The sequence below is a fragment of the Chrysoperla carnea genome, chromosome 5, assembly GCF_905475395.1.
Source record: "Chrysoperla carnea chromosome 5, inChrCarn1.1, whole genome shotgun sequence".
NCBI lineage: Eukaryota > Metazoa > Arthropoda > Insecta > Neuroptera > Chrysopidae > Chrysoperla > Chrysoperla carnea.
In genome coordinates this window covers 21,399,731-21,419,816 of record NC_058341.1, presented here as the reverse complement: position 1 = coordinate 21,419,816, position 20,086 = coordinate 21,399,731, and the positions used below count along the sequence as shown (strand labels likewise).

The following is a 20,086-nucleotide window of genomic DNA, read 5'->3' as shown; positions in this document are numbered from 1 at the left end:
TCTTTCTAGCAAAACAGGACATGGAGTAGCTATGATAGCATGTCACCATATCTGTAGGATCTCTCTGTCTAATATAGCTACAAAGTGATTATTGTCAATGAAAAAATAGGAATTCCAATGCGGAATAATTAATAACTAATTTAAAAAATATATAAATAATACTATTATCGGGAAATTAATTATGTTAAGTTTACTAAATTATCGTGGAATGATGATGTATCGTGAGGGTAGCATGTAAAATCGTGGAATGATGATGTATCGCGAGGGATGCATGAAGAATGAGAACACCGTACTCCACCTTAGTTTAAAAACCCACAAAGCTAAAAAAAGGTTGCAATTCCGTAATAAAATGTCCGATAATGGGTAAAATTATTTCAAGGATTTTGTCATAAAAATCTATCTTCTAAGCCATAAGAGGCAGAAGAAAAGATCAAATTAAATATGTTATACAAATAATTATTTATCTAATGTACACTGTAATTTCGGTTCAATTTTTAACCCCCGACACAAAAGGAGGGGTGTTATAAGTATGTGACCGCTATGGGTGTCTTTTAGTCTGTCTATGGCATCGTAACTTCTAGAAGGATGAATCGTTTTTTTTAAAGGTAATTTAAAGGAGAGTGTTGTTAGATATGTTTCAAGGGAAAGCTACAAGGGAAAAATCACATTTGTGGGAGGTTTTTTTTAAATTTCATTTGTTTTGCTTGTGACTGTATGTACAATGTACACGATATTATCTATTTATCTAAACGATTTATTTATTTGTTTATGAATAGATTTTAGTTATCATTAGATAAGAGAAATAAGGAGGTAATAATTTAAAAACATCCAAAGCACAATCTTTTAAATTTTTAATAATAAATCATTTAATTAAAACCATGAATAAATTAAAATATAATTTAATAATTTTAATAAATTTCATACAAATAATAAATTGCGGCAGTAATAATCAATCAATATGTGATACAATATGTATTTGTTTAAAATCAAATATTAATAATAATATCAATAATATTAATATACAAATATTAAATATCGATTGTTCATTACAATTAAATCACATTATTAATAGAAAACAATTATTTAATATACCAATAATAACAAGTGTTTTAGATTTATCACGAAATAATATACAAAATCATTTATCGGAGATCTTATTAGATTTAATAAATATTAAACATTGTCAATTATTACATACATTAGATTTATCACGAAATAAAATAACACAATTAAATCCAAATGATTTAATTAATATACCAAATAAACTAATTAAATTAGATTTAAGTGAAAATTTATTAAAAACTATTGAAGAAGATTTATTTCACAGATTTATAAATTTACAAGAATTAGATTTAAGTTTTAATCAATTAGTTTACATCTCGGAAAATATCGTTGATAACTATTTAAAAATATTATCGATCAGTTATAATCCTATCGGTGTTTATTTATTAAAAATTACGAATCCTAAAGGAAAGTTATTTAATAAATTACAAATATTACGAGTTGAGAATACTTCATTATCACAAATGCCGTATAATTTATTAAATCATTTAAATTTAATTGAATTATATATTAGTGATAATAATTTAATCACCGATTTAAATCAATCGTTACCACAAACATTACAAGTATTAGATATCAGTGGTTTAAATATAACAAATCTACGATCAAATATATTAACATGTCCGCATTTAAAATATTTGTATATGACACGATTATATTATTTAACTCGTATCGGTTCATATGCATTCTATTATTTGAATCAAATACGATCAATTCATTTAGATAATTGTATCAGATTGAATCAATTTAATGATTTATCGTTTGGTATTGATAAAATATCGGAAACGTATCCAGATCATACGTTGATTAAATTATCGTTTCAAAATTGTGCGTTGACAAAACTTAACAGAACGTTGATACATTTTTTAAAACGTATCACGTATTTAAATTTATATGGGAATCCATGGAACTGTGATTGCCAGCTGTATCAATTATTTTATGAGATTTTTTCTCGTAAAACAACGTTTTTAAGTCAACAACATCGTTATAAATCAAATACAAGTCATAGTTTCAAGTAAGTATTTTCAAGTCTCTTGTTGTTGATATTTCATATTATAAATTATTCCGGTAAACGGTGATGGATTTTCCTACTTTAGGAATTACTTTTAGCCTATAAATCCAATTTAAAAAGTTTTCATTTGAATTGAACAATTTTACCATTTAATAAATAATTTGGCAACGAGTATTATGTCTAGAATCTTTGTTCCAGTTTGATTTTCACAAATGCTTAATGGATCGTTTTTTCCTAACTTCGAATAGTGGGACATAGTTGTTCAGTCGTTGCCCCCTGCGCTGAAGGTTTACTTTATAAGTTTATATAGCTGTTGCGATTGTAATCAAAACGATAAAAAATAGAAATTTATTAACAACTATTCTGCGAATTCATCATCAATATGAATTTTCTAAAAGCGAGATTTAAAAAAAATTTAGAGCAATTAATTAAGATCAATCAACGATCCTTTTAAAGCAATCAATAATTAATTAATACGTTCAGAATTTAAGCGGAATAGCTGGGACAGAATGTTTCATTATCTATTCGTTAGAAGCGCTCTTTTATCAACAAAATTTATTTTACCAATTGTTGTTTACATACATTTGGAGTCTTGTCAGTCGGAAGCCTTGTATCTTCAATTATTATGCTCACATGGGAATTAGAGGAGACACGCACCCTTCCAATAATCCACGACTTTCCTTTCTCCATAATTTTTATTTGCAGAGTGCATGTTGGGTCCGTTTCAATAGACCACCACTGCCTTGGAGATTGATCTTACATAGGATTACTTTCTATATATTCTCTTTCTTCGTCTGCATTTATCATCCATGACAATTCTAAAAAGTCGGAAGTGCATTCATTCTCATTCGACTGGGATCTGTTACTTTGTAAAAAGCGTCGAATAGTCCGTAAATCAGGAAGAGGAATTTTTTGTTTACGTAGTAACTCATATCCATGGACGCCACAAGTTCGTTTTATTTCTAGAGCACGTTTAATTGTTTCCGTAGACCATTTCCATGGAGTTCGATCATAAATTAATGATTGAACCTGATCATCTGTAAATATTCTACAAAGAGCCAATTTATATCTATCATTATTAATACGTTCTTTTAATGTTCGTACATTGTCTTTTTCGCTCTTTAAAGCTTTTCGTAGAGCCATTAATTGGAATTGTTTTCCTCCGACAGCTTTGGATAATCGTTCTATTTCCTTCGATTGTCTTGCATTTTCTTCCTCGAGCTTGGTCAATTTGGTTTGTACGTTATTTATGTCTCCAGGTGAAGATTGCAATGGATTAGCCATTCGTTGAAACTTTTCTAGTTGGTATTGTAAAATAAACTGTCTTTCATTTTCTTCCTCGACTTTAATCAGTTTTTCTTGTATATTATTTATGTCTCCAAATGAAGCAGACAATTGCTGATAATTTTCTGAATTATCCGGCATAATAAACTGTCTATCACATTCTTCTTCAAACTTCATCACCACTCTTTCTTCCTGGAGCTGAATCCACCTTTGTTGTTCATTATTTAAGTCTCCAGATGGAAGAGTTACGTCTTGATAGTTTTCTAATTGATCGGGCGAAATAAACAGGCTCTCATTTTCTTCCTCGACTTTAATCACCACTTCTTGTAAATTATTCATGACTCCAGATGATGTCTGTAATGGTGTAGATATTTGTTGAAAGTTTTCTGATTGATCCGGCAAAATAAATTCATCCTGAAATAAAATGAAAGTATAAGTACTTTAGACTAGTATTTAGCCCGAAAAACCGTAGAAACCGTTTTACACGTTATTTCTTTAATTTGATATTTGTCTTTACAAACCTCGTTATTTTGAATATCGTCTATTACTGAATAGTTAATATTTAGACCAACAGTATCACCATTTTCATTGCCTTCAAATACATTTTGTTTATTTTGCTTAACCCGAACAAATGTTCTTTCTTTTGCAGCAGATCCAAACCTAGTTGGTACAGCATTTGGTTTTAATTTTGGTTTATTGTCTAATCTTCGCTGCTCCCACATTTCGGGAGCAAAATGCACCTATATCATAACAAATTTTGATTTTATTGACTCTTTAAACATTAACAAAATATGAATAAGTCGATTTTTACCTCGCATAAAGATGCATGTTTTGCTGGTACCCAATTAGAACCACGGGCAACATTTTTCGCCCATTCATTTCTACGTTGTGGATCACTTGGGAATCTTCTCATAAGATATCCTTTTTCATAAGAATTTCTGCAGTCTTGAGCTGCACATCCTACCATTGTTCTAAATACTTATTAGATTTTTCTTTCAATTGATTTATTTACATTAATCGAAATTTTTGAGGTGTCTTAAATTTTTTGCTTAAACCATGTAGCTCAGAAATATAAAACATAACTATTACTGAAGTTGGGGTTTATAAATTTATTTCAAGAATTATTTTTTAATGAAACTGTGTAAAATTTATAAAATCTTTGACAAAAATTATAAAATCTCAATAACAGTTTTGTGTTGTCAAATGTCACTTTATTTGTTTACATCTGAAACCATTAACTTTATGAACTGGACTACTATATGAATGATTGTCGGATTTCACATTTCAGCTGTAAGTGACATTTTTTTAAATAATAGTCTTTTTTCTTGATATATCTCATCTAAAATGGTAATGAATAATAAGAAAATTTATTGTTGCATTTTCTACTTATGCATTTCGTCTGTAAAAATGGATAAAAATACAATTTATAATCGTTTTTAAGGTATCTACATTTTTTTTAACGAAATATCTGAACTAGACGCATCTTTTATCGCTTTAGTGTGGAAGTATATTTGTGACGTATATCTGTTCTCCTCAGAATTATATTCTAGTATACTATTTAATAAAACAGATGAATCACGAATTAATTTTTTTTTAGATAAACTGATAGGTCCAGTTCATCTAGGTCCATAGCTGATTACACTTAAATCCATAGACTTACATCTTAAGTCTTAAAACCATAGACATATAAAGATATAAGGATAAATCCGATCAATCTATTTCAAAACTTGCCACTAGATAGAGTATATTAGTTTCATTTTGTTTCATTTGTTTTGAAATTTGAATTTGATAAAGGTATTGTTGATATCACATGCTGATTTTTTGTTTCAGATGTTCAACACCGAATGAATACAAAAATAAAGATATACGAACATTACTTTCAAATAATAACAAAAACAATGATATATGTGACATAGAATTAAATAATATAAATATATTAACAATAATATTTATATTAATATTTTTAATAATATTAATATTAGCAAGTATTATTATATATAATTATAGTATAACACCAAAAGAACCGAAACCAACACAAATTATCATTGAACCAAATAATGCTAATATTATTCCTTGTTAATAATTATTGTTATAGAGAATATTCATGAATTTTTTTTTCGCATTTCTTAGTAAAATATCAAAATACCGTAAAAGAGATGACAAAAACTACTAATTAGACAAAGAGATCGAACATAGTATTTGACGTCATATCCTATCTTTGCCATAAGAACTCCATGTTAAATTTTGTTTTGCTAGAAAGAAATTCAAACAATTTTCTGTGCTGTTTGTTACATGAAGGAGCTTTAATGAAAGTAAAAAATAAAATTCATAAATATTCCCTATTATTTTTAAGTACCTCTAAACCTCATTATAAAGTATCCTAGCGTTTTCTTAATTATTAATGAATCAAACTACATCACAGACTGGTAAATCAGTGCGAGAGAGAAGAAACTAATTGATGTTTTGAATGTTTCGAAAGAAATGATTATTGCTTTTGACTTTATTTACACAGATATAGACTCTCAGATGATGAAATTATTATCGTAATAGAAATAATACATTTATATTTGAAATAAAATATATGAATACTCCCACATATTGTGTAAATGCATTTAATATTATAACAAATAAATACCATCATAATTTATTTGTCAAATTAGTTATAATTGTAATATTAAAATTGTACTATTATTAAAAAAATATTTTTCAATAAATCTAAAATATTCATTACATTATTAACAATCTCATTTAAATATACAGGGTGCATCATTTTAATATACTATGGCTAGTAACTCGTTTTGTAGTTAGCCAATCAAAATATAAACTTAAACAAAAGTTGCAGAGATTGATGGGATACATCATGTTCTGGCATCAGATTGAACTTAGATCCGTATAGAATAATTTATTAAAAAATTGTTAGCTTTAGGAGGAAATGCAACGTAAAAATATGTCATTTTTGTTTTTAATCGAAAGAAAATACGCTAGTTTTATAAAATTTTTTTGGACAAAAGTTATCAAGGACAATAAAGGTCATTTTTCCGTGTTAATAACTATTAACCTCAGGTAAATTTTCAAGATCATTTGAACATCAAGGTTACAGGAGTCGGAAGTTTATGGAAAAAAATACGTTCATACAGAAATATTTTTAAGACAGAAATACTTATCGTCTTTTCGACCATCGTTATCGTACCAAAAGAAATTATACCCTACCTCTTATTTTGATATAGGTACGCAGATTCTTTCAAACATACTCACAAATTTTTACGATTAGCAATTAGGAGATAGGATAGGATGGTACGAAGCATTGATTCTATAGGCAACTTGCATAGCATTGAAGCTATGCAAGTTGCCTATAGAAACATGAAAATACAATAATGAGATAGATAGTAGATATATCAAAAAATACGTTCATACCTACAGAAATATTTTTAAGACAGAAATACTTATCGTATCTTCGGCCATAGTTATCGTACCAAAAGAAATTATACCCTACCTCTTATTTTGATATAGGTACGCATATCCTGTCAAACATACTCACAAATTTGTACGATTAAAATAGTACGTAGGAGATAGGATAGGATGTTGGGAAGCATTGAAGCTATGCAAGTTGCCCATAGAAACATAAAAATACAATAATGAGATAGTAGATATCATCTACCTAATTGTTTTAAGTCAATAATTTATACAATAACTATTAAATGATTTTGTATTCTGTTGATATAGCCATATATTGATAACAAATTATTAAGTATTAAACCCATGAATCTTTAACCTTTTATAAGTCGATTCAGTCTACTCGATACTGATTACCGACTGATATTGATAACAAAACTTATATATATTATTTACATATAAAAATTATCCTAAGTATCTGCTGTCCAATGTTTTCTTTACTTTAGTACTTAAATCCAAAAAAGATTCATTTTTAACCTCTTAACCTAAAATGGGGGGTTATAAGTTTGACCGTTATGTGTATCTGTCTGTCTGTGCCATCGTAGCTCCTAAACGGATGAACCGATTTTGAATTTTTTTTGTTTGAAAGGTAATTTAATAGACGCCAAACACAATACATAAATTCTGGATCCGGATAAAATTTTTTGAAAACTATAGATTAAAATAGTTTTGATTATGCTGATCCAAAGTTCTTATGGTCTTTTATTATATTATTACTTATTGTTGTTGTTTACTTATATATATTTCAAATATAATAAAAGGCCCATAAGAACCATATTATATATTTCAAATATATCAAGCTCTAAATACTTTTAGCCCTGGTTTGAATGCAAATTTGTTGACCCAAAATTACTAAAATTAATTGGAATGTAAAATTTGAGTATTTTAAGATATGAAGTGCGCGTCAAAAACTTGGACCAACTCATAGATCAACGTTGTAACTATGAAGGGTCTTCCTTTTATTAAAATTTTTACCATTGCGTTCGTTGATTTTTCAACAGGTTTTTTATACCTTACAGTATAAAAATTCAATCGTATGTCAAATATTAAAGATAAACGTTAATGATGAATTGAAATAACATCAGTTATGACGTTCATGATTTACATTTCATTTTCACTTTATTAAATATGAGAAAAACCATTTATTTACTAAATATATACCTACACAAATAAAATTTACAAAATATAAAAAGATCCCGACAAATTTTTCTACGGAACCCTGAACTTGGATTTAAAACAAATTGGCTCATTCGTTTAGGTGCTACGATGCCACAGACAGACACACACACATAGCGGTCAAACTTTCGAAAGTTTATTTTAAGATGGCTGGATATTTTAGATATTTATTTCCTTATTAAGCTAAGGTAGAGATGAAGTACGTCTTACATAATATAATATAAATAGTAATTTATATTACGTAAAGAATATGAAAATTGACTTAAAAAATGTTATAATCACCAATTTTCGTGGCTTGTTATCGGGAATGTCGTCTTGAAATCAACTTTTTCGTGTACCATTTTCTTATACCAACTGTAGATTAAATTTGGAAGAGGTTTATGTATACTTAAAGCTAATAAGCCAAGACTTTTGGTTTTAGAAGTTCAAAAAAAAAAATAAATAAATAAATAAACCTTGTTTCAAGATTTTATTTTTATTTATAGTGAAAAATCCATACGTAGCTACTGAAATGACTCTTCAAAAAATCAATGAATGAATTCAATAAAATATTCCTAATTGTTAAAATTTTTTATTTTTATAAACTTTTTAGATATCAATTAAATACAATAAACTTTACACTTTAGACTAAAGATTAGATAAACAAATTAATTTTAAGGTGAAAAATATTACTAATAATTTTATTTCAAAATAATCTCAATATATTTATTATTAAATATATATATTAAAAATATTTAAAGTGTTTAGTGTGAATGAATCTTTATAATATATTGATAAATATGTCTTATTTTGTGATATTAAATCAAATGTTACAACTTGAGTTTAATTTAGTTTACTAGTTTCAGTTGTTGATTTGAATCCGAAGACTTATATAAAACTTACATCAATATACTTTTAAATAACATGTGTTTAAATGTAAAAATTTAGTTTGAATTAAATTTAGTGTGTTCAATTAATTACTTTAAATATTAAAATTAGTGCTTATTAAAAATGAATACAAATTCAATAAATAATACAAATTTAATAATAAATATATCAATATTAGATAAAATTAATATAAAAATCAATTCAATAATATATGGTATATGGACATTAATTAAACGTTTATTTATTATACAATTTCGATTTATTAAATTTAATTATATTTATAATAAATTAAGATTTAATAATAATTCACAAAATAATAGTACCAATAATTTAGATATAAGTACAAATAATAAAAATATTATTTATGATATTCCACCAAAATGTTTAATGGATACAAATTTAGGCAGTCATTCTTATGTTAAACTAAAAGTAAGTATATTAAATTTAATTAGTTTTACGCGCCAGATTACATCAGGAAAATTTTTGAGTCAGGATAATTAACTACTATTCCACCGTACAATAGGAGCACGCATACTATCCTGACCCAAGAAAATGACCTCGTGTCAAGTGAAATTTACAAAATTTAAAAAGACCCCGACAAATTTAAATAGTAATTTTATTTTAGGAAAAACGTGCGAGTTTGTAAGTATCTTTCCGTCGGGCTTGACGAAAAGAGGCAACGGTTGGTATATATATACAGATTAATGTGACGTAATCATGAGCGTAAAATATAAACAAACAAATTCTAATGTTAGGGATTCTTGTCGGGGGTTGGTCTTAGATACCTGTCTTAGGTACCCTTAAGAAAAAAGAAAAGGCTCTTTATGATGAATGCTAACACGTTTGAAGAAAATTAAAGATAATATACGAAAAATGTTATTAAAATAAACAGTCACACAAATATTAAAATAACACCCACACTAAAAAGATTTCTAGATTTGGGCTTAAAAGTAAAAAACACCGTTTTAAAGCCTCCACCTCTCTTGATCTCACTTATGCCCCTTCCATAACACTCGAAAGAATTGTTTTACATAGCTAAAATATATGCACAGTTTTCAATTTTTTTAAAGTGTAATTCATAAAATATAGCTCATGTGTTATTCTGATATAAAAGCTATATTGTTGTGTACAGTTTCATTTAAATCCATTTGCTAGTTTTTGCGTGAAAGCGTAGCAAATAAACATCCTTAGTTTCACATTTATAATAAATATATAGGAATATCTGGCGCCGTGAATAGCCAATGTTATTATCGATGAAAGGGCATGGAAAATGATTTTGAAAAATTATTTTAAAATGTATAAAATCATTCAATTCATCAGCAATTTTTCCAGTTTTTCTCGGGAATGCAAACTATTAAACGCAGTAAACGCGGCGCTTTCAGGTACCAAATGAACTTCAGAAAAATCCATCCAAGTTTTGGTTAATTAAAAATATATAGTTTTTCCAAAATCATCAAAATCAAAATTTTTATGAATAAATAAGTTAAATGTTTATAATAAATTTATTAAAATTGGTACTTAATCAATTTGACTGTGATATGACTTTATAAATTCTAATCTTCTTAATCTCTTTTTAAAATTTTTAATTATTTGATTATATACGATTTTTACTTAAACACGTATTTGTACACGAGATTAAAAATTATTTTTTAAATCAAAATATTATTTTGAGTCGTTGAGAAAAGTGAGGAAAAACGAGTACCAGTTGTTGTAATTTTGTTTATAGTAAAATATTTGTTGTGCCTTTAACTAATGCATTTTAATTTTAAAAATTAATCCTAAGAAAATAAGCTTTATTGCATAAGTTAAAAATGCAAACTTAAACAGCTCAAATTTATAAATTTAGGACCTTAAGGGCTAGTCGGTTGTAATAACTCAATTATAAATAGAGATGTTTGAAAAAATAAAAAAGATTCTTAAACTAGAACAAATTTGCAATTTTCTCATACATAATTAAGTGTTCTTTAGCTAAGGGCTCGCTTTCGACTTGTAGGACCTGTAAATGCATACGAAACTCACTCAGTGCCTACACTAAATGCATAAACAAACTATTTAAGTTAAAACACGAAACATTCTTACTTTTTTTTATTACTAATAAATTTATTTTTTATTTTTTAGAACATAAAATTTCATTACGTGGAATGTGGTAATAAACAAGCACCATTAATCTTCTTACTACATGGATTCCCCGATTGTTGGTTCAGTTGGCAATATCAATTACCCGAATTATCGAAATATTATCATTGTATTGCTGTAGATTTAAAAGGTTTTGGTGAATCAGATAAACCAATAAACAAGAATTTATATTCAATAAATACGATTATCGAAGAACTAGAAGAATTTATTACAATTATATTAATAAAAAAATATGCAAATAATACAAAAAATAAATCAATAATATTAATTGGTCATGATTTAGGTGCAATATTATCATGGTATTTAATTTATAATAAAAATATTAATATTAGTAAATTTATTTCAATATCATCGATACATCCAAATGAATATATTACGAATTTAATTAATACAACTGGTAATATATTTAATATAAAATGGCTGTATATTACCCAATTACCATATATTATTGAATCGGATATCATTTATAACGATTTAAATATTATCGATTTAATTTATAAGCATTATAATAATAATATAAATATTATAACAGCGTATAAATATTGTTTTAAACGATTTAACGATTGGATTGGACCATTAAATTATTTTCGTAATATACCATATATTAAAATTAATAATAATATACATACAAATAATACAAATATCAATACAGATGAATTAACTCATCAAATCTATATTAATACATTATTTATTGTTGGTAATAAAGATCCATTTATACAATTAGATTCGATAATTAAATCAACAAATTATTGTGGATATAAATTTTTAATAAAAATTATCGATAATGCTGAGCACTTTCCGCATCAACAATATCCGAAAGAATGTAATGATATTATATTTAATTTTTTAAATATTAATTATAAAAGTAGTAATCAATTATTAAATAATATTAATAATGTTAATAAAATTAATAATAATGTTAATAATGTTAATACAACAAATAGTTTAACGTCACGATCATCGACGTATTTAAATAGTTTAACATGTAGTATGAATCGTATGTTTAATACGATTAATAGTACGATTAAATTAAAATAATTTATTTCTTTTTTATTATATTTTTATTTATATTTATATTTAATGATCTGATTTTGTTGTTTATTGTTATATACAGGGTGGTCCAAGTTATGAAAGTATTTCCGACTGAAAGTAGTAATTTTTCAGTCGGGAAAGCGTCCTTTCAACATTTCCAAGACGTTGAAAATGTTGAGAATATTGTCAAAACGTTGGTTTAGAAACATTAGAAATTTGACAGTAAGGGATAAGGAGCCTTCATGATTTAAGGTTTATGATAATAAATTACGAAAACCTGCGGTAGAGAAATTATCGGTGTTCCAGCACCTCATTTTGGGAAAAAATCTTCAGCGACACAAGCTTTTATAAATTTATGCATTGACCCATGTTTGGGGAATTGTGTGCCAAATTTTCAGTTTTTCTATGCAACTGTTTTGGCAATATTTTCAGTAATATCTGTTTTTTTGAAGTTCCAACACACGTATCTAGAAAAGGAAGCTTTCCCGACTATAAGCTATAGGGTATTGAGAAACTGTCACTATTTTACCGTTATCTATCATTTGATGAAGTTCTACTTCGTAACTTTGACCCTCTGTGTATTAGTTTTAAGATGTTATTTAAAAAAAATTTTAATTGCAGTTTTTATATAGAATTAATGTTGCGTCGGCAACGAATTCCATTATCAAATGATATCAAAAGTACTGGGAATATACTAATGAGAAGTTAAAACGCTTAAAAATAATATATCTTTTTTATTTTAGTCCGAATTTTACGTATTAAAGATAAGATAATGCGTACATTTCGCTTGGATGGTAGAATTTTTTATTATCCAAGTTTTACATCGAAATTTTGATGTATATTTCTTTTAAAAAAATCTGAAATAAGTAGTGAAAATACTTTTTAAGTATTTCCCGAATGAAAATCATTTTTTAATGTAATATTGAGCAAAAATTGAAATACTTAAAGTTTTTGGTACCAGGTCACCGGAAAAACTGAACCAGTTAGAACAATTCATTTTTTTTGTGAAAATTGGTCGTATCTGTTATATTTATAGCTCATATGTAAGCCTTTTCTTTCAAATTTTTTTATATATTTTCAAAACGAAAATAGGGATATGAAAAACCGAATTATTTCAAAGAATTTCAGCTTTCAGATAGATTTTAGTTCGAACTTATTTTAAGAGATAAAGCTATTTAAACGCAATAAATTTGGGACATAATTCTGCTTATCATTTCAACTGTAGTCTTAAAGCTGAGTGGGTGATGGGAAAGTTTTAATTAGTTCGAACTGCTTTCGAATGAGCTACGAATGATGTAATGGACTGCTTTTTAAATGGCTGGTGTATATTTGTATTTAAAATTAAGCTAATAAAGTTGAAATAAAAAAACAAAATAATAATTAATTCAAAAAATATAATTAACTCATAAACAATTTTAACTTATTAATATTATTATTCAAAATTATAAAATTTTTAATATATTTTTTATATGTGATTTTAATTTTTAGTAATGTTAAATGTATATTGTATATACTTACATAAATAAATATCTTTTATGTAGTTCCTATTTAAATAAAAATTTTATATTCATGGTCAAATAAACCAAATATTCTTAGTTTTTTTATTGCAAAGTTTTTATTTCTAAGCCACTTTCCCAACTTTGTTTCAAAGAGCATACAATCAGTTTAGTAATATTAATTATCCAGTCTCGATTCAGTCTTAAAGCTGTTATTACCCTTCATCTTAAATTTAGAATATTTTAAACAAATATATTCATAGATATGATAACTTTAAGATTTATAGATTAAAATAAAAACAATAAAATACCACTACAGAGACTTATGATAATATGGTTCAAAATTCACTCAAAATTTTAAGTTATTTATGTTTCAAAATTTTAAGTTATTTGTGTTTGTTTTTCTGCGTAGCGCCTCAACAACCTTAGACGAAAATCTATTTAGATCAAATTTTCTACCTGTTTTAAATTTAAGTTAAATGATTATCCCATTCGTCATTGATTAAGTTCTTTCAGTTTTGAAAAAAGAAAATCTTATTAGAAATAAATCAAACAATAAATAGACACCTATTACTGGCATCAGGAGTTCCGATCAGTTTTCCCGGACTTGTTTATCTTAAAAATATCAAACTATAACCTGAAAATTACTGGAAAGAGTAATTTTACGCTATATTTCATGATACTAATTTGAACATGTTTTCTTTATAGCCCAATCCGTTGACCATAAAAACGTAATCATTATGCAAATTTGAGTCAGTTTATAGAAAAACGATAGGAAAATGATAATAATTATGTGTTTTAATACCCTCTCTCCTTTTTCGAACATGGGTGAAATGGATAATGGTACTCTGGATATATAGATTTTTCTGTGGAAATTGTAAATTTCATGTGGGTGGTTTGAAATAGTTCCGATTTAACAGTAATGACGAGGCTAAAATGATAATTAGGTCATAATTCTCTTAAGTTTTGGTCAAAATCATTCAAAACGTTTCATGTTTCATTCAATATGCTTTCTTTTTTTTAACACGCTTTTATTAGCCTAATACGTATATTAATATGTTAGTATGTAACGGAAACTTTGAACATGATTTTGACCCCCTTCAAAACGTCGGATTAACTCTACAATTTTGAGTACCTATCCTGGACCGATGACAATACAATAATTTAATAAGTTTATTTGATTATCCTGATCAGGATTTTCAGGATTAACAATTTTCATATCTGAAAATATATACATTTACTTGCGCTCCCACCATATTTATACTGAATTTTTGATAAATAAATTATAGTCTAAAAACCTAAAAGACACAAAATAAATAATAGTTTAAAAACTAAAAAACACGCTTTTTTACGATCAAATGCTTTTTTTGAATTTAAAGAAATTATTTTCTACATTTTAGTTGAGCTAGTTACAAAATTTGTTTTTTAGATTTATTTAAACATAAAGCTAGAGATGTTTGATATAACCATCAACTAAGTTTTTATAGTCAATGCTTAGATTGTTAAAAAATAATAAATGTCGCTCAATTAAATAACTATTTATTATGTTTTATTAATGAAAATTAAATCTGGTCTACTTAATAGAACACGACAAACCTACATATAAATATATTTGTATATATAATAATTGTATCTTTTTAATACAATTATATAATTGTTATAAGATATTTTGTTAATATATTTTGTATGAATATAATTGTAATTTGAACTTGAGAGTCTTGGTACCTATTTTGGTTTACCTTTAAACATATAATATAATAGAAAATATAATTAATTTGATACGATATTTTACCTGAAATAAAACATAAAATTACTTATACAAGTATCATAATACAAAATACTTACCAACATTACTTTACCTATACATCTTATATTACAACGATGTACATAAGTATTCAATTAAAAATGATTGACACTTTTTACAATATATTTTATTTTAAAAATAATTATTTTAATTTATATTTATTATATCATATCTATCATATTTTGTAAAATATTATCTACAAAATTTATTTTTGTTACAATTAAAATTGTTTAAGTTTAATTATTTTCCTCATTTTTGTGTTCCTTACAGTAAACAATAGTTTATTTATCCTTTGTATAATATAAGTAGCCATTCAAAAAGCACAGCGGTATTGAAAATAAAATTTTTCAAGAAAAGATTCTTTGCAGTGTTTAAACATATGCCATGGGCTCATAATGCAACGTGATTTTTATGATTCTTCCATTTTGGTAATTTAGTCTCTTTTTTTTTTTTCTTTTTTTTTAATGTGGGCTACGATAGGACCTGGGCCATTATTGGTCACACTGCTTTATATGCACTCATTGTATTTCTCTCTAGAGTGCGTTTTTTGACCTAAGCTAAGCACTTCGAAGGAATGTGGACATTTAAGGTGATTGTAAACCTACATTATTGTAAAAAAGTTTAGTTTATTGCACGGTACATATATATAAACCAAATAGATACTTTATAGTGAAGTAAGGAGTTATTTTTGGGTTTTACAATACGACGCAACTATAAAAATATTTAATATATTGTGTGCAAGTGCTGCTTATAAATTTGATAATATTGATATCGCTCTTCAATCATCAATACTCTAACTATAGTCGTCTCTGTTCATCAAATGATGGATCTTCGATGAACTCATAATTAAATTAAAAGTTTGTTTTTATATCATCGACAACCTTATATTTTTATGGTATTATTATAAACGACAAGAATGTCTAAATATTTTAGATAGTTTTTTATCACACTCTCTAGATTTTTGGATATAGAAATATCCAAGTATAAAATACATGAATCATCTTTTTTTTAGCCAACTTTGAACGATAAAATAATAATAAAAAGCATGATGACCTAGGTATTTTTTGTGATTTTTGGAAACTTTGTTAATCAAAAAACGTATTTATAAAGTATTATTGAAATCCCTAGCATTATCCAATGCTTGTTTATCTCCTTAAACTTTTTTTTAACATTTTGGTAAAAACGTACATATAGATGAATAAATACAGAACATGATATATACAACTAAACAACTATAAAACACTCTATATCATTTATGTTATATAATATATAAATAGTATATAAAGTATATAGTATTTTGTATATATAAGGGTTGTTTTTGAACCACACCCATGAATGTGTAAAAACACCCTTCATTTTCATTTTCATCATTTTATATTACATAACACATCATGATGTCTACAATACAATACATGATGAATATAAAATAATCATAATGTACAGTCATGTACATTACATATATAGTAAAAAAACATTGAATCTGTGGAAAACATTCTTAGTAACATTTCATTTTATACACAATAGAAGGAATACTTTAGAATGTGAGCTAGTTACCTCAAATGTAATGCATTTATTTAAGTGTACGTATACATATTGTATGGTTCTATAAAACCAATATGATATACAGATAAATATAAAATCTATTTAAATTTTACATTTATATTATACAGCATATCACTGGCGTACGTGACAGTTCTGTAGCGAATTTAATGTGGGAGGCTGAAAAGGGGGATAAAGACAAAGTTGTTCGGTATTATTTATCGGCAATACAATCTGAATGACCGCCATTGATTCATTTTTCAAATTGTTATCCTCAGCCTCATGTTTCGTACATATTGTTCTATAATATTGACAGCTATAAGATGTACAGATCCTGTAAAAAAATACTAAAAATATCCGTAAAAAAAGTTTTTTGAAGCTAAATTTTGTAACAAAATCTAAAAAATCTCAACCCAGATTGATAAATTGAAGTAAATTCAATATTAAATCATTGGATATTTTCTCATGGATTTATAATCGTGATACGAATTTTAATACTCCATGGTTGGAGCATTTCCAGTTTACTCTAATAAGCATAAGAGAAATGCTTTCTATGTTTTTTTGGGTGGTAAGTATAATCACCACCCGTCAATCTTGATATTTAAATAATTGATCTAACAAAACAATATACCAAAAGATTTTAAGGAAATTTCTATTGTTTTCTCAGTAGTGAGTTTATGTTTGCAAATCCATTCGCTTTTAAGGGTTGTCTAAGTTTCCCGAATGGTGTAGATTTTAATATTTTTGAATTGATCTCAGAGATTCATAAATACGCCACTGTATTAAATATAAAGGGTGGTCCAATTTCTTTCAATGGCTTTCTATACTTGCAATTCTGTAAATTAGAATGCTGTTAATACTTTCGCTTGTGTCACACGACAAATTTTTGAAACAATCCATTTACGATAAAAATCGTTTCAGTTGTTCTACAGAAATAATAATTCTGTAAGAACTGTTAATAGACTTTTACGGGAAGATTACTGCCAATTTAATCGTTCTAGTGAGCGAACAATTTGCATCAATGTGCAAAAGATCGAAGAAAATGTAAGCATTAGAGATAAAGTAAAGCGTTTGCATCATTGTAGCGTGTATTCAGTCAAGATTATGCCAACGGATTTCTTAATGAGGTATTTTCATAAGAGTCGCTTATATATCAACAAACTTGCAACGTTAGAGCATCTTTAAGCTAACATCCACCAAACCTAATCCCAGAAGGATAATAGGCGGTCAATTGGCTATCATTTTTCATATTTAATTCATTATACTTAACATTCGATTAATAACAATTGAGAACAAACAATTGACTAAGTTAATTGTTGAAATACCCTGTATAGAAAATGTTGAAAGTCAGTGCTTGCATTGTCAATATATAGTATAAAACAAAGTCGTTTTCCGCTGTCTGTACCTATCATGCCTTTATGTATGCTTAGATCTTTAAAACAACGCAACGGATTTTGATGCGGTTTTTTAATAGCTAGAGTGATTCAAGAGGAAGGTTTTTATGTGTAATACATGCATAATATAATAGAGTAAGGGGTTGAAAGGGATGTGTTTCTAAAACATAAGAAGTTATGCATCACATAAGCTCAAATATTGACTCACTTTTTACGTCTTGAGCACGCTATAAAAATTTCAGCTTGGTAAATCTTATTCGATTTTAAGTTATCATGTCGACGGACAGATAGACGGACGCACAACCGGAAATGGACTTATTAGGTGGGTTTAGAAACACCAATTTTGTTCGTATCATCAATATTTCCAAGCGTTACAAACTTGGGACTAAAATTGGTATACCTTGATATATATTTCATATAAGAGAATATTACATCTTGTATGTTAAAAAAAAAAATTAAAGTTAGAAAATTCAAATATGATCAGCCTTTATATGACAGATATGACAGATATACTACAGCCTCCTATATGCCTACAGCTTATTCAGCTTCCAGACTAGTATGTGCGTGTGTATGTACACGTATTATTGTACAGTCTGCTCTGATATGATAAACAATACAATAGAATATAACACCTTTTATATAAAATTGTAACTACCTAACTGTACAATAATATACATAGAATAGAATAGAATAGAATAGAATATAGACTATACAGATACAGACTGCATACATAGAATTGATATGATGTGATATGATGTGATGTGTATGAGTAAGGTATTGATTGTGATGTATAATATATATGTGATGATGATGATAACTAACAACTAAAATGTATTTTATTTTTATATTTTATTTATTCATTTCACACACACACTTTATCATTCATTCATTTGTAACTAAATCATTAAATTTAACAACTTTTTATATTATGTATAACATGTTTATTTTATCATGATTCCATTTTTTGCTCCTTTAAATGAATAAACCCTTATTCGATGAAAAAAACTCAAAACTTAATATCGTTGTTGAAACCATTGCTGAATTTCATGAATAGAATATGTTTAAAAAGGTAAAATATTGATATGTAAGTTTTTACTGCCCTGCGCCAACACCATCAGAGAATATTTTGATTTGTAGAATAACACACAAGAGCCTAACATCAAAAACTAGGAGTAGTGGAAGTCTTTTCATGATTCCTATTTATCCTTTTGAACTTCACTATTTTGGTGTAACTTACGGTCTTAATGTCATTACATTAAATTTTTACAAAATTTTGTTCTAGGGACACTGTAGGTTCCTAAGAATTTGGCACTTTAAATGGTATTAACTTCCAGAAAATAATTTTTATTCTAAATTATTTTTAATGGTCAATTTAGAAATAAGTGAAAATAATAATAATAATCTACCACTTTGAAAAATTCAAGAAAAACGCAAAAGAATTTTGGAATTTGATGAAACTCAGTGGATGGAGTAATTTTGATCCAAAAAGTATAAAAATCAGTTTAATTTAATGATTGGATACAGAGTTTCTGAGATATCGCAATATTTGGATCGATTTTAGTCCGTATCTCAAAAACTATTCGACCAGTCATCAAATGCACCCGATTTTTGTACTCTTTGGGTCAAAATTACCTTATATACTGAGTTTTATCGAAATTGGAGATACAAAAATTTCTCGATTTTTTGCAATTTTTTTAAGGGGTACCCCTTCAAAAAAATCGAGAAAATCGCAAAAAAAAAATAATTTTTGGAATTTGATGAAACTCAGTGGATGGGGTAATTTTGACCCAAATAGTATAAAAATCAGGTTAATTTAATGATTGGATGCAGA

At 26.7% G+C, this 20,086-nt stretch overlaps 3 protein-coding genes across 3 annotated transcripts; 2 read left to right on the top strand and 1 right to left on the bottom strand.

The window, feature by feature from the left end:
* Positions 1–349: 349 nt before the first annotated feature.
* Positions 350–2,081, top strand: LOC123301049 (amphoterin-induced protein 2-like). Its single transcript, XM_044883776.1, has 3 exons — positions 350–363; positions 1,328–1,531; positions 1,577–2,081. Exons 1-3 carry the CDS (start codon positions 350–352, stop codon positions 2,079–2,081), a joined length of 723 nt encoding a protein of 240 aa, XP_044739711.1.
* A 152-nt stretch (positions 2,082–2,233) lies between these two features.
* LOC123300529 lies at positions 2,234–4,334 on the bottom strand. The gene is made up of 3 exons (XM_044883114.1): positions 4,170–4,334; positions 3,880–4,098; positions 2,234–3,772 (listed from the first exon to the last, which is right to left on the bottom strand). The coding sequence occupies exons 1-3, from the start codon at positions 4,323–4,325 to the stop codon at positions 2,831–2,833; spliced, it is 1,317 nt and encodes a 438-aa protein (XP_044739049.1). The 5' UTR covers positions 4,326–4,334; the 3' UTR covers positions 2,234–2,830.
* A 4,819-nt stretch (positions 4,335–9,153) lies between these two features.
* On the top strand, positions 9,154–17,103 carry LOC123301048 (epoxide hydrolase 4-like). The gene is made up of 3 exons (XM_044883775.1): positions 9,154–9,283; positions 10,973–11,836; positions 16,993–17,103. Exons 1-3 carry the CDS (start codon positions 9,242–9,244, stop codon positions 17,101–17,103), a joined length of 1,017 nt encoding a protein of 338 aa, XP_044739710.1. The 5' UTR covers positions 9,154–9,241.
* The last annotated feature ends 2,983 nt before the right edge of the window (positions 17,104–20,086 follow it).